This window comes from Chelon labrosus (genome assembly GCF_963514085.1).
Source record: "Chelon labrosus genome assembly, chromosome: 21".
Taxonomy (NCBI): Eukaryota; Metazoa; Chordata; class Actinopteri; order Mugiliformes; family Mugilidae; genus Chelon; species Chelon labrosus.
The window spans coordinates 9,125,405-9,140,053 of NC_140354.1; the positions used below are offsets into that span (position 1 = coordinate 9,125,405).

Consider the following 14,649-nt stretch of genomic DNA (forward strand, 5'->3'; position numbering starts at 1 on the left):
AGAATGGAAAATGCTGGTACAGTATTGCGGCGTGCGAGAGAATAGTAACAGCTTTCATTGCGCCCAGTCAGAGGTCAGGAAAAGGTCTGGCAGTTTTACATTCACACAGCAGTGACTCAAAGAACCCGGCGACTCCTGCAAACTTCAGCTTCCTGTGTCGGCAAAGCAACATGGAGATTACACATGTCCAGGAGCATTTATGTAATATATATGTATATTTTTCTGAATACTATTTAACACATTTTATGGATGATACTAAAGATGGTTAATGAAAATAAGGCACTGTTACTTTTGAAAGTATTTTTCACACATCCTTACATTACAACTACTACCAGTGAATGTGGTGTGAATTCTTAACCTTGTTCATAACATGCATATTTCACATCTACACTTATTGTTGTGATTAATTTAATTCCATTAACATTAACATTTTAAGGTGGTATACATGTAATAAAATATAGTAAATGTGTAAAGTTTAAACAAAATATTCTCTGTTAATAATGAAATATTAGAGAGCACTGAATCTCACCTCGAGCTCGAGCGGAAAAATAAATTATATCAGTGTGAAGGGGTGACACTATAAGAGCCATAAACCAGTTACATTTGAGAGCAACACAACAAGCATTCCCTTGACCTTTTCTCCAAGCAAAACAATTACAAATCTAACAGCATGGAGCATGATGCACTAGTAAAGTTTATTTCAAATGGGTTATTATTGTTTTGTAAGGTGCAATTATTTTCAGCACTGATAAACAGTATTCATGTGCTACAACGAAAGGCATAAAGATATGTGATCAATCGTCTCACATGTATGGAAGCAGGTACAACGTTTGATCAAATGCTATAAAACAAGACTCTAACAAGAGGGAAATCCATGGATCTCCAGGCTATAGATATGTGCTGTGTCTCAGTATGTGGTCTGCCGGTGCTGTTCTCATTGCTCTAAGGTAAAGGTCTCATGAATGATTTAAGGAGCTCCCTGCATCTATTACATCCACTCCTGGACATACTTGACTTGCAACGTATAAGGTCTCCGGAGCTTTTCCAGTACATTTGTCTGTCACTTCAACCGAATTTTCCGGCAGAGAGGTTCCCTGGACTGTAGCGAGCAAGGACACAAAGGCAGTCCAGTGCTTGGTAATTTCTGAATGCAAGTGAACATAAAATATGAAAATTAATAATGTAGGAAAGGTTTTATTAGTTTTCATGTGAATACAGTAATGGAAGCAGAGGGGAACTTACAACCACAGTATTAGACAAAAAAAAAGAAAATCATCCATGTCCATCTGAATATCACAGCAGAATACTTGTAATCATAGCAGAGCATATAAAATATATAGTCACCAGTCAATACTATGAAAATTCATCTTCTGAAATACAAAACCTGTGAACAAGCCCAGAAACCTGTTTGATTGCTGAAAGAAAAAAAGAACAATGATCCTCTCAAAAGAAACTCAGACCTAAATGTAATCATTTCTTCTTGTGTTCCCCTGTGAAACAGCATCATTTGTGGAGCTTTAATTTCACTGCACCTGCACTAGCTGAATGACTCCGGGGCCAGAGTGACTCACTGAAAGAAATAACACGTTGGACGTAGACAATATGCAACAGTTATGTAAGATCTACTCAAGAAAAAAATATTACTGCTGTCAGGTAAAATCTAATTAATTTGATTTTTTTTTTTGTTGCTTTTGTTGAAACAGTAATCTATTATTGTAGAGTGAATAACCCTTAAGCTTAACAAAAAAAAAAAAGAAGTCACGTAAAAGAAGGTGATCTTGTCTCATGGAGATTTTCATACGGCAGCAACAACACAGTTAATATAGAACAGAAAAATTCATAGTTTAAGATGAATTATGCGACAAAGTTTAAATAGTGGTTACCGACAGTAACCCTGGGTTCTATGAGCACACGGACATATACCCCTCTAATAGCTTTTTTTATTTAATTTTTTTTTATGTGACACACACAAGCCTCCTTAGGTATACATCTAGGGCATATACGGGTCCCAAAAACAGTTTACAAAACAATTCCTGCCCCTATCAGCTTAACCATGTGGAGGTAACAAAAAATGTCATTGTTTTTGCTGAGGTTATCTCTCACACACAAGCTGATTCAAATATTTTACTAATATGTAGTGAAACCGATATACACAGAAGGTGGAAAATTGTTTTGTAATATTTTGGAGAATATGTGGCAGATAATAATAGAATAGAAACCATTTGTTTTCAGAGCAATTTTATTTGCTATTTCAATTTTTTAAGGTCTGCAGATTATTTTTTTTATTCGTGAAATGGTGATGTATGAGATAGGTGGTTAAAGGGCTAAAAGATGCAAAACTGCGAGTACTTCTTCTTTTGTCGTTTAGACCAGATAAGCGTATTACATCACCTGTAGCTAATCTAAGGTGTCCGGCTCGGCGTCCATGCACGTCTCCCAGGGATTACGCGGCATGTGGGGCATGGAGATGAGGAGCAGGGCGACTCCGCTGAGGATGAGCAGGGTGAAGGACGCGCAAGCGCAGGTAAAGGACCAGGAGTAGTAGTATTCAATCCAGATGGTCTCATCACTGTCAATCATACGCTTGACAGACTGACGCATTACTTCAACGGAAATGATGATGCAAAGACCTGCATGTCAAGATGCAAAGAACGGGGTGTAACGAGCTTTAAAAAGATGATCCTTCATTTGCATCTGTGCCATTTGTGTTGTCAAAGCTGGTTACTCAAACGCTGTTACAGCTCCATATTTACACTACAAGATTGTCAGTTTTATTTTAACATTGTCTATGACGATGCTAGATGGGAGCGCTCACCTATCACAGTTATTTAACATTTAGATACTTTAAATTGTCACAGACAAACAGATAGCAGTATGTTGAAAACTCAAATCTGTGGTTACTGTCATATCTCACCTGCAAATGCGAAGAACATCCCAGCAGGTCGGAGAAGGTAGTCCCGCCCCTTCCCAAAAGAGAAAATGACACAAAGGGTGCCCAGAATCATGAAGAACAGACTGAAGATGGCTATGGCTGCAGCTGAGATATTGTATTCTGCGAAAAGAGAAGAGAAATCAGGAAGGATGATAACGCGAGGAAAGAAAGAAGACAAAAAAACTGGGGCGAGGCAAGAATGAAAAAGCAATTATAAACCGAGACGGTGAGTAGGAGCAGAGGGGGAAGTTGCAAAATACTTGTTTCAATAATGCACTCGGCAGAGTTATGACAGAGATAATTAGCCTTTAAATTAGCCCCACTTTAGAGACAACGCTCATTTATCCAAACCGGCAATAATGCCATTTGCATGACAGATAAGATGTTGGAGGCTTATAACAAGATGATTAGACCATGCCTCTCTCTCTTCCCGCCCCATCCCCTTTTGTCTGTTTTTCAGATGAAGAGAGTCGTCTTTCCTTTTCTGCAACACTCCAGCTGTGATGAAATTATCCTTGGAGCATCCTGTTCCTACTGGTGAATGACATAGTGTAGAAATAACCTCATGCTCAGCAATAAAGTGAAATATGCCAGCCACCACATTACAACCACCTGCCTAATATAGTGTGATATAGTGTAGGTCCTGCGTTGAGGCATGGACTCCATGAGACTGAAATTAAGCTGTCTGTATCAGTCACAATTGTGAACTTGTTTCTGTCTTCAGTCAGACATGGCCACCAATCTAACAGATCTCCTTCCGAATTAGGAACTAATTCTCCCTAACATATCACCAAGCCTTGACATCAGCTTCACATTGGCGTTAGTCATGTCTATGTCTAGCACTGATTGGCTGATCTGTAGTCACTGCGTTGATTGTATTGATAGGTTTGTGAACAGAGAAGCCACTTTTCCATGTCACGACATCAGATGGATCAGTCAACTCTGCAGACTCGACAAATTCAAATATCTGTGCCCAGAGAGGGCGTCCAGTGGTATCTTGCACCAAGATGTTAGCAGCAAGTCCTATAAGTTGTGAGTTGGGGCCAGACTTTTTTGTCTACCACATTCCACAAATGGCTGAGATCGGGATGGCAAGTCATCACACTGAAGTCTTTGTCACATTTTTCAAATCATTTTTCAATCATTTTCGCAGTATGGCAGGCTGCATTGACATCCAGGAATACCAAAGGGGGGGTGTATCTGGTCTGCAACAAAGGTATTAGGTATGCCGTGATTGTCAAAGTAACATCTGCATGAACACCATGACCCAAGGTTTCCCAACAGAACATCGCCTAAAGCATCACATTGCTTCCGTTGGCTTGCCTGTTTCCTATAGTCCTACCTTGTACCAGCTATGGCATAGAAAAATATTTGTAAGGACCATTTACATGTGATAAAGAAAGAGTGGCTCATTAGAACAGGCCGCCTTCTATGTCTGTTTGATTCTTGGTCTTATTCTGATAAACACATTTCCACCATAGACGTTTCCAGTGGTGGACGGGGAACACATGGGTTCTCTGACCAGTCTGTGTTGGACTGACTGTTCTGAGCCAATCTTAATGTTTTCAACATTTTGTGCCATTTGTGGGATTGGACCTCACAAACAAGCTTATATCTTTTTTTCAGCTTCGGACATAACACAATATCTAGTATTCTTTCTAGTCAGGGAGTTTTTAAAATGTCTTGTCAAGGCTGTACCTTCACATGTACTCTCACTGATTTTACCTATCCGGGGCTGTGGCTTGTACTGCTACCACAATTTATCTAAAACCATGATCTGTAATTGCCTGCTTTATAAAGACCTGGCTGTGTGTTCTATTGTGTTCAAAGCTGAAAGCATCAGTGAGCTAGCACAGGAACAAATTAACTGTTTCCTGGATATCTACTTTGAAAATAGGAGTCTATCTACAGAAGGGAAGATAAGACGATTAAATCGGAGGATATTGCAACAGATTTCTTGTTCTCATCTAACATGAAAAATGGCCTATTTTATGTTCAAGCATTGCCGTATTACCTTGTTATATGGAAGACATAAGTAAACCTGGCAGCTTAAGCTTTTCCTACACAAGACATAACGCCAGTTAGGTCTTTGAGGAAGGAATCTGCAAAAGACTAGGGGCGTTTATCAATGTGCGTTTTTGTCTGTACTTGTGGACCTATGTAACAGCATCGCTCACTGCCCGAGTATTCTTTAAATTCAAGGTACACATCTCACCAAGTAGAGTTCAAAGACCTGGATGTGTTCTTGTCCCAATGGCTTTATCAAAAATGCATTGGGAGCTAACTTGTGTGTACTTGGGAGAGCCAGGTATCCTAGCAAAATTTGGGTGCTTGGTATTAATAAATGCCCCAGACTGCAGCATGCATACAACGCACTAAGCTGAATGTATGTGCCAATTGGCCACTGGTTGTGTCCTTTGCGATGTGTTCAGGTGTAACCTTTTGGTCCAGACACTGGTGACGTGAGGCGATATCAGAGTCAACCTTTGTAGTTCGCCGATTCCGGATTGATGAGTCTGTACCTTTGTACCTATGACATGTGCATTTCTTCGCATGTCGCAATGAGATATGCATCACACGTGTCTGAGATGTTTTCCCTGATTTACTTTGCTATAAATACAACATATAAATGGTGTTTGTAGTATTTTATCGCCAACTAAGAAAGACAGTTGTCTGTAAGACAGTTACAGACAACATGTAGTCTGTAAATGGTTGTTTGCAGGCACCCACCTTTCTGCGTCTTGACTTCAAAAACTTCAGCTTCTTCCCCCGATGTGAAGTGTTTGAAGTAGGAACAGTTTTTCGCTGCAGAGACAGACAGGAAGGGCAACAGGAGGAGGAGAATAGGTATGAGACAGAGATGAGGAGAAAACAGCTCAGATTGTATCCCTATTCCTGTCCCTAGCTTTTGCTTCTAGCCCTAACCCTAACCTTAACCCTAGCTTAGACAATATCAAGTCTTTGAAGAGTCTGGGATAGGGTATCGGCTACCAAATGTCATGTCTTGTAAGTGGACATTTCACCATAGTTGGCATGTGTAAACCTACTTTCTTTTTGTGATACTTTAGATGTAAGACATTTTATGTACTTGCTATGATTGACCGTGTGTGTATTGTGTGTTATCTAGGCGTAAAACCACATGCAATACTGCATTTTCCTCATGTCTAAATCAGCTGAGAACCCGCATGCACACACCTGTTGCCGTTCCTCTTTGGCTATTTGGTATGCTCAACACCCCCTCCAAATCACAGCAGTGGTCTGTGACTTGCCATCATCTCAAAATAAAACATCGTAAGCTCAAGTCCCTCGCTGTTCTCCGTACCGGCTCTGCGTTTACTTCTTGGAAACCAATTTCTACACAGGAGTGATGCATTTCTGCACCTTGTTTGCTCCAGCTCTACAGTCCTTTGACCACAAGGCTCAGTATAGCCTCACAGCTGTAGAAAAATATGATTCCCGGGTGCAGTCATTCCCGCCACATCCATCTATCTATTTGCCGTCTCTAAAGGCAGCTGGGCCAACAGGGAGGGGTGGAGAGGACCTAAAGGCCAAATGAGTGTCCCCTCTTTCCTTCGCTCGCTGTCTGTCCTCGCCGAGATTAAACCCATAAAGCAGACGGTTGCTCTCTCTGTCTACACAGAGTTGGACAATGTTTGTGTTTTGGTGTCACGTACATACTATGTCAGTGCATGTGTGAACCAGGCAACAGAGGAGCTGTTTATTACCCAGGATGAGAAAGAACCACTAAAGAGGTAACCTAGCAACAGGCTGCTGCCGGTCTCGGCTAGTCCTATCTATTTACACATGTAAAAGCATATCAAGAGGACTGTGTGTCACATATGTGCGCGTATGTACATGCATGTGTGTGCATGTGCATGGATGTGTGTGTCTGTGCATGGATGTGTGTATCTGCGCATGTGTGTTTCGTACGTGTGTGTGAGAGAGGGTGGAAGCGCTGGCGGTAGAGAGAGAATTGGAGGTGGGGTCATAGTGCAGCTTAGATCTGCAAATATATTATTTTCATTAGTCTTCTCTCATTAGGCGTCTTTACCTCTGGGGCTAAGCTAATCTAAGCTAATATGTGTTTAGGTGGAGCAATAAGATTCTCAGCAGACTCTATGAAGAATATTATCTGCCCATCGCACAAAGACGAGACAAAAAGACTCATCATGAATCATTCAAACGAGGACTAAGAGGACTAAGCCACTATTTGTTTTACCGATCTTGGTTAATCAAGGAGGATGAGAAGTAAATGTTGCTGTGGTAATTTGTGTAAAGCTTTTTTTTTTATGTAACACATACTACATGTAGTTTAGAATGATAATGATACAGATTTACCACTTGAACTTTACAGTAGTGCTTGAAACAATGGGTCTTTGATTTCACTTGAAAATAAGGAGCTTCTCATCTCTAGTTAATGAAGGCATATATTTTTAACATTAGTTGCAGCTATGAATCCTAAAACCCTAAAGCACAAGAAGGTTGAAAAGTTTAGTTCCAGCTAAAATGTTTACAGGTTTACAGCATCTATCTGGACACACGTTAGGTTGCCATTGTTAACTACTTAAGGCTCATTTATAGTACTGTGGGACATAGACACTGTAACCTATGCACGTAGCCTACACTGGTGCGAGCCATTTATACTTGCGTGCGCTCGTCAGTCTGACTCTCTCAGTAAAAACGCCACCCAAACGCTAGTCGGCCTGCTTCACATTCAACAATGGCGACTCAACCTTGTGCCAAGATTTCGCCCAAATTTCGCTGAAGACGAGTCATACAAATGTTTGTATCTCTGAGTCTCCTCAGTTAACCTTTCCTCAATGTGTTCCATCTTCATTGATCCAAAACAATCAATTCAAAAATTGTGGAGATGGAGAAGCAGTTACAAATACTATAGCGAAATCATGCTGTGGCACGTTATTACATTTCTGAGAAGGTGCGCTTCAGGCTACGGCGTTAGGGTCTGTTGAGGGTCTGGGCTGTCGCAGTAGCCTAAACCGCCTATTACTCTATAGACACACAAGAATAATTCACTTTCATGCAGCTGATGCACTAGTTATCAACACATATTTTAGATTATGCAGTCTGGACATGCTAATTTGCAGCTTTTTAAGTCTTTTACTCCTGAGCTTTGATTTCAGAAAAATTAAACCTCACACATTCTATTTGGGGAAATCCAAAAGCTTCAAGGGGCCACAAGGTAATTTTACAAAATGTAGTCGAAGTACTTCAGTGGTGTTACTGTAGTGTTATATATTTGTTGTTGTCTACATTTATATTTACTAAAATAAGCCAAATTACATGTACTAGTCTAAATATAGCACTGCAACAAAATGGAAAGGCAGGAGAAGAAATCTTTTCTCAACTCTACTTCATCTTGGTGCTGAAACAGATAGACAAGATAGATAACAGATAGAAGGTGAGTCATACAAATGATTTAACCACTCTGGTTTTCTATCCGTCACTGCCACAGCAGGCTTGGACTTGAGTTAGAAAGCAGAATTTGTTGCTGAGATAAAAAAAAACACAAACAACTTTTGTTGTCAACCATATGCACCAAAAAAGGAGCAAAAACCACACATGCAAAGAAAACGTTAGAAACCACGATCATATCTCTAAATGTTGAACATTCGCTGAGGGGGAGAAGATCTTGGTGCATATCATTGACCTTGCAGCCCGGCTAATAGGGAGATTTCGTTCCAGGATGGAGAGTGATTAGGACAAGGAATCGCCTGTCACTTTAGTTTCACCTCTTTCCATTAAACTCTGCTGCTGCCGCCGTTCTCTCTTTGATGCACTTCTTCTTATTTATCCTCTCCATACTCTTCATCCTCGAGTTTAAGCCTCAGTTTTTACAACAACAGTTTCCTGTCTCACGTCTGTCCTTCCACCCACTCGCTGTTTATGACTGAGGATCCAAAAACTGACTTTTAACTGAGTTACTGCGATATATACTTGTTTTTTAATAATAATAATAATAACACCCTAAGCTTCTATTTCTTTTGCAGTGGTGCTACAGAAGATTTTTTAAGGTGATGGGGGCCGTTCTTTTTCTAGCCGAGCTGAATGACCGACTAATTCTGGGTCAATGTGAATAGGATGTGTGGTGGTGGTATCTGAATGGCTACTCTCCTAGGAGCTCTGATAACTGGGACACAACAGAGCAGGAGAGTCTTCACCGCCCTCATGATCATGTCCGTGCGTGTGTGTGTGTGTGTGGCCTGACATTTGTTATAAAACATAGATGTTTGACCGTCACATCTCACGGTAGCATCCTGTACAGTAACAGTTATCTGAATATGTATTTCAAAATTTACATAATGCGGAGTGATTCATTCGGATTTCAAAGCCATGTTTTATTTTCAAGTGAATGCCAAATTCTAGCACCACACCTCCACAGTTTCGACTCTGCACTTAAGGGAAGATTTCAGACCAGAGAGGAAAATAGCCGAGCGTCAAGAAGGTGAAATGATGGCTCAAGGTGACATCAGTATTTTTGAGTGTATAAATTGGGGGCGCTGGAAAGCCAGCGTGTCACTGAAAGACGCAGAATGGGAGGAAATATATCAAATTTCATGGTGGAGGTCATATCTTCAATATCGCAGGACTGAAAAACCCAACGCTTGACCACTTGGAAACTCTAAACTCTCTCTTATAATAAACTCCTCTCCTTTGCTTCTTGGCCCACACATGTGCAGAAACACATGCGTGCACACGAAAGCACCATTACGCTCTTTATTTCCCAGACGAGCTGCGTGATGCGGCCCATAAAGGGCTTGCTTGATTTTTACAGCACTCAAGTTGCCGTGCGTCATTTGTGGGAAGCAAATTTCGAAAGTCATTTGGGTTCAGCGTTTTGCCGCCGTTACGCAACCCCTTTCACAAAAAGCAACCTAACTTGACTAACTCCCCCTCTGTTTGAAAATGTGAATTTGTGTTATTAAGTCCAGTCACCGCTGCTTGCTTTGGCATGGTTCATCGAGGATATGATCTGTTATAATGCACTCGAGATCAACCTGTTCACACCATTTTGCTTTGCTTACGGTTGACACATTAAATTTTGAAGCATCAAATTAGTTTAACAGAAAGCACTATTTGTCGATTTGACGGATTTTTAAAGTAATCAAAGGAATAGATCAGCGCCGGCCAAGTGTACCAACTAAATTGTAGGTAGAATCCTGTAATATAAAATCTATGGAAACTGTCAAAACTGCTTCTAAAACCCATTACAAAACACTATTTGTCACGTGTGAAAAAGTGTTAGACACATTCAATTGTAAAGACTGCAACCTTCACAACTGCTTCCTGAAAGCACTCTATCAAGAGGCAGGCAAACTACTCAAGGCAGAGAGTGGCCTTTATTTTTTCTCTCAACCTTCCTGCTCTCGACCTACACCTGTCTGGCAGATTGACCTGTTTGGTGGCCTGTTTGAAAGCGTCTGTTATTAAGAGAAGAAGCCTCCAGACGGCTCATTTTGGCGACTGGAGCAGAACAATCAGCCTCGCCTGCTGAAGACGGTCACTGAAACACACTCACTGAAGGTGCAGAGCGAGCTGACCAATCAGGATCTCACTAAAAGTCAGCACAAAGGGACTGGAGGTACCGCGCCGCACTCACAAACCCTTATCTGACAGCGCTGGTGTCACAAATGAGGAGAGATGGGCTTGTGTAACCAGAACTGTTGAGCCTGGTGTGGGAGTAAAATGGCAGAGCAGCCATGCACCAAATCCCTGGACCTTTTCAGGTATTACGAAAGAATGAGTCATTTTCTGCCACAGTGGTTGTCGGATTGTAACCGCGGTATCTGTGACTCTTGCCTTGTCTTGGTGACAGGAGCCTTAAGGACAATGCCCAGTACACCGAGCTGAACTCCCTCTGCTATACTAAGCAATGCCTTACCTTTTCCCTCTCCAAAGGCTTTCACATTTTTCTTTTGTGCACATTATTAAACAAAATCTTTATGTTAATTCAGGACAAAATCTCCCCGAATTGAAATAACAATAATAATAATTCCTCAACATGTGATGCATAAAACCTGGCAAGATATTATTTCTCCTCACTGCAAGCGCCCCTCCCTCCTTCTTTTGACCCTCTAAAAGTGCTCCCTCCTCCACCGCCACCAACACCACCACCACCACCACTCAGCACGGACATTCCTACTACTACTACCCAAGCGGACCCCTGCTTTTCTTCTTTCCGCCTCGTTCACTCCTCCTGAGTCTCCCAGGTGTACTTTAACTCACGAGCTGGAGTGGGAAGCCACACTTCATTAAGGCCTGTACTGATCTTGAGACGCTGGAGCCGGAGGCTAAGTCAGCGACAGAGTCGGAGTGAAATTTCTCTGTTAGGCTGCAAGGCATGCACGCGCAGCCAGAGGCCAGCGAGACGCTGTTTACCCCAAGGGTTGGTTCTGTTCAAAGAGAGCTTGTAATTAAAGCTGCGAGAATATTTTGGAGAAAGACTTTTAGATGCAAGACAGAATGTGTTTGACTCATCTTTTGGAACCACTCACTGTATGCAATGTTACGCAAGGATTGGAACGGACTTCCAAAAATGAACTTGAATATTACCACTATACTTCTTTACAGATTCTGTATCAAGCCTTTTTCCTTTTGCTTTTTTTTTTCTTCTTGTAGCTTGTCATTTGCTGCAATGAAACATGGTGTTTATCTGTGGCATCCAAAATGTGCTCTGTGAAGAATGGCTCTCCAGACAGTCTCGCACCTTTTTCGATCAAAGCCAGCTGCAAATCTGCTTTGACACAACAGCATCAGGCAAGAGGCTAAATAGCTTATGACCTGACGGCACTGACAGAAATGGGGCCTTCGTCGTAGATTGGCTCCATTCACTGAGCGCTCGTAAGACCAGACGGAACAGATTTGTGTTTTTGTCATGTCAACTGCGAAGTATAGCGGCAACACTCCTCCATTAAACACTTGACTTCAGCTGTTCAGGCGTGCTTAATTGGCATGTCCGTTCACTGGCTTCCTCCCTGGAAGATAATGACGGTTCGCTGAGAAGCTGGTCATAGAACTGTTAAACATTAGGTCCACACGCTGAATGTTTTGTGTGAACGTGCGCGCGCTTGCCAGCTCGTGCCAACATATGTGCTGACACCCGGCATTGTGTGGGCATGTGAGGGGAGAAAATAGAGGATATTGCTGGATCCAATATTGCTGGAGCCACAGACTCTAACCCTTCTTTGACACGCTTTCCCCCAAGACAAGTTCCATATTGTCTGTTGTTGTTTCGTCTGTACTGACCTGCATGTTAACACAGATTCATGAAGCTGAAGTAAAAATTCTACTTTTAATCCACATTTCCGTTCTTCTACCCCTCTTTCCCCTTATACAAATGGTTTTTCATTTACCCAGCTGTAAGACTGACAAGCTCCATACCTCCGGGTAAGCTGATGGGGCCGCAGCCTTTGCCCTGGGGGTCTTCCTCCACGATGAAGATGCTTTTCTTGCAGAGCCTCCAGAGGCCAAAGTGGGCCGCCTCGCAGGTGGCGTTGAGCTTCTCCACCCGGGGGCTGAGCACTGCCCAGTGGTCGGTGACCACCGCCGCCAGCATCGCCGACATCCCAACAACAATCACCACGGACGTGATCTTGACCTTGGTCGCCTGCTCCTCAAACATGTTGCCGCTCAACCAGTGTGTGTGTGTGTCTGTGTGTGTGTGTATGTAGCTGTGTATAGATAGCGTGTGACTGCAAAGACTGCGTAAGACAGTCAGGGTTGCCTTTGCCTTGTTTGTGTTCAGGTCCTTGACGTCGGACGTTGACTCCAGAGGTTCCCCTGTCTCGTTTACGGCTTCGCTACGCTGTTGGTATCCTCTCCTCGCTCCTGCTCTCCTGTTCAAGGCTCTTTCTTTCTCCTTCTCTGCCTTGTGCCTGGTGGTTGGTAAAAAAGGGGCCAGATAACAGTGCCCTAGTTTCTACCTCGCTCCTCTCTTCCTCTCCCTCCCTGGTTGCCTTTGGTGAGCTGAGGCCACTGAGCCACAAGATGAAGACGCACTGGAAAGCACTTATACCTATTCCACCAATTACTTGACCATTCTAATGTTGACAAGTGTTGGACCGAGGCTGGATGCTTTCTGTTCGAGTTTAGACGCAGTCTATTGAACGGTAGTGTTGTGCAGTTCCGTAACTTCAACATCAAACACAATCAAATCAAAACTTCCTGCAAGTTTTGGCACCGCCATTCAATATTTCATCGCCGTGCCTACAGCGATCAATCCGTCATTTATGTAGAACATTCTCTGCCACATCTTCCTCATATCCTTATTCAGTCCGATGCGTTTCCATTTCAGTTGTCTCAGGCGCTGTGTGCCAGAGGACTCCTGGGAGGGAGGGGAAGATTTCCTTTATTAGTTGTCATCCGAATGAGCTGATCTACTTACTCAGCCAATCAGCAGTCAAGGTTTGAGACAAGGGTCCCATCTGGTGCCAGCAGCTGGTCCAGATTCACAAAGAAAAGAAAAAGGCCTTTGACACAGCTCCTCGAAATTTTAACGCTTTAAATATGTGTTTATGTTGAATATCTTTACGCTTGAAATCCTACAGGTGGCTGTGTTAGACTGTATACAGCAGAGTGAAGTTTGATTCTCTGATTTCCTTTTTTGGTAACCAACATCTCAATATGAGAAATGAAATGTGCAGTTTATGGAAGGCAGTTTCAACTTCATGTACCTCAAAGGCAACTTTTTCCCTGTAAAATGCTTGAGTCAATGAACATGCTTTTTATAAACCAGTGCGCCCCACTTTAGACAGGACTCTGGCCCATTTTCAGGCCGGATACCGCTCGCGAAAAGCTCTGGGTTTTTAACTCGGGCGAAAGGCAAGTCAAGAGGATGCGAGATAAAAAGCGAGAGTGTGAGTTTATTTCCTGAAACTTTTCAGGAAATAAATGTAATCTTCGCACCGATGTGCTTTGAATGGAAATGTTCAGTAACTAACTGGACCAAGAAATTGATCATAGAAGAAAGGGAAAAAAAAGTCCCCACAGTGAGGGTTGACAGGAGATGAGAAACAGGCGTGTTCATTATCACATTCCACCTGGATGCATTTACAGCAAAACGACTTTTTTTCTCCCAGATGGCTGTTAGAGCGACCTCTTGTCTCTCTAAGTGTGTAAAAATAGTGTCTTTTGGCGCTTCCTGTCATACTGGTGACCCTCTGACCTGTTTCATTTGCTCACGGTCCCCCCGGTGACTGCGGAGAGGCTAAAAGGCCTCACAGCTGTGACAGTCTCTAAGCAACAGGACACATCACCCATGATGTGAGTTTGTCACACAGGAGGGATCGTCTCGCGTCAAATGGCCAATTGCTGAAAACAAAATGACAGAATCTGGCAAGAAGGATCCTCTGACTGACTCTCAGTGGAGTGTTATCAACAATACCTGGAGTGTCACTGGCGAGCGTTGAGTGGCGAAACTGCACCTTAAAAGAAACATACCGAATCCCTTCAGCTGGAATCATCGTTGACACCTCTAAACTCAGCAGCGATTAGCGCCAACTACGCTGCCAGCTTCCCTGTTGGAATTTTTATTCCAGGGTGAAAAACAACCTTAATTGGCGGCTAATTTTACCCGTAGCAGGCTAGATTGCACCGCCTTCAGAGGGACCCGACTGTATTCATTTGCTAATGACAGGCAACATTACTCAAGCTAAATTAGATTACCCGTGCCCCAAGGCCAGTTCTATGAGGGTCGTGTT

The 14,649-nt window shown here is 42.6% G+C and overlaps 1 protein-coding gene across 1 annotated transcript; it reads right to left on the reverse strand.

The window, feature by feature from the left end:
• Positions 1 to 1,858: 1,858 nt before the first annotated feature.
• Positions 1,859 to 12,608, reverse strand: LOC311506095 (voltage-dependent calcium channel gamma-1 subunit-like). The gene is made up of 4 exons (XM_084569975.1): positions 12,332 to 12,608; positions 5,663 to 5,737; positions 2,915 to 3,052; positions 1,859 to 2,630 (listed from the first exon to the last, which is right to left on the reverse strand). The coding sequence occupies exons 1-4, from the start codon at positions 12,570 to 12,572 to the stop codon at positions 2,398 to 2,400; spliced, it is 687 nt and encodes a 228-aa protein (XP_084426101.1). The 5' UTR covers positions 12,573 to 12,608; the 3' UTR covers positions 1,859 to 2,397.
• Between the last annotated feature and the right edge of the window lie 2,041 nt (positions 12,609 to 14,649).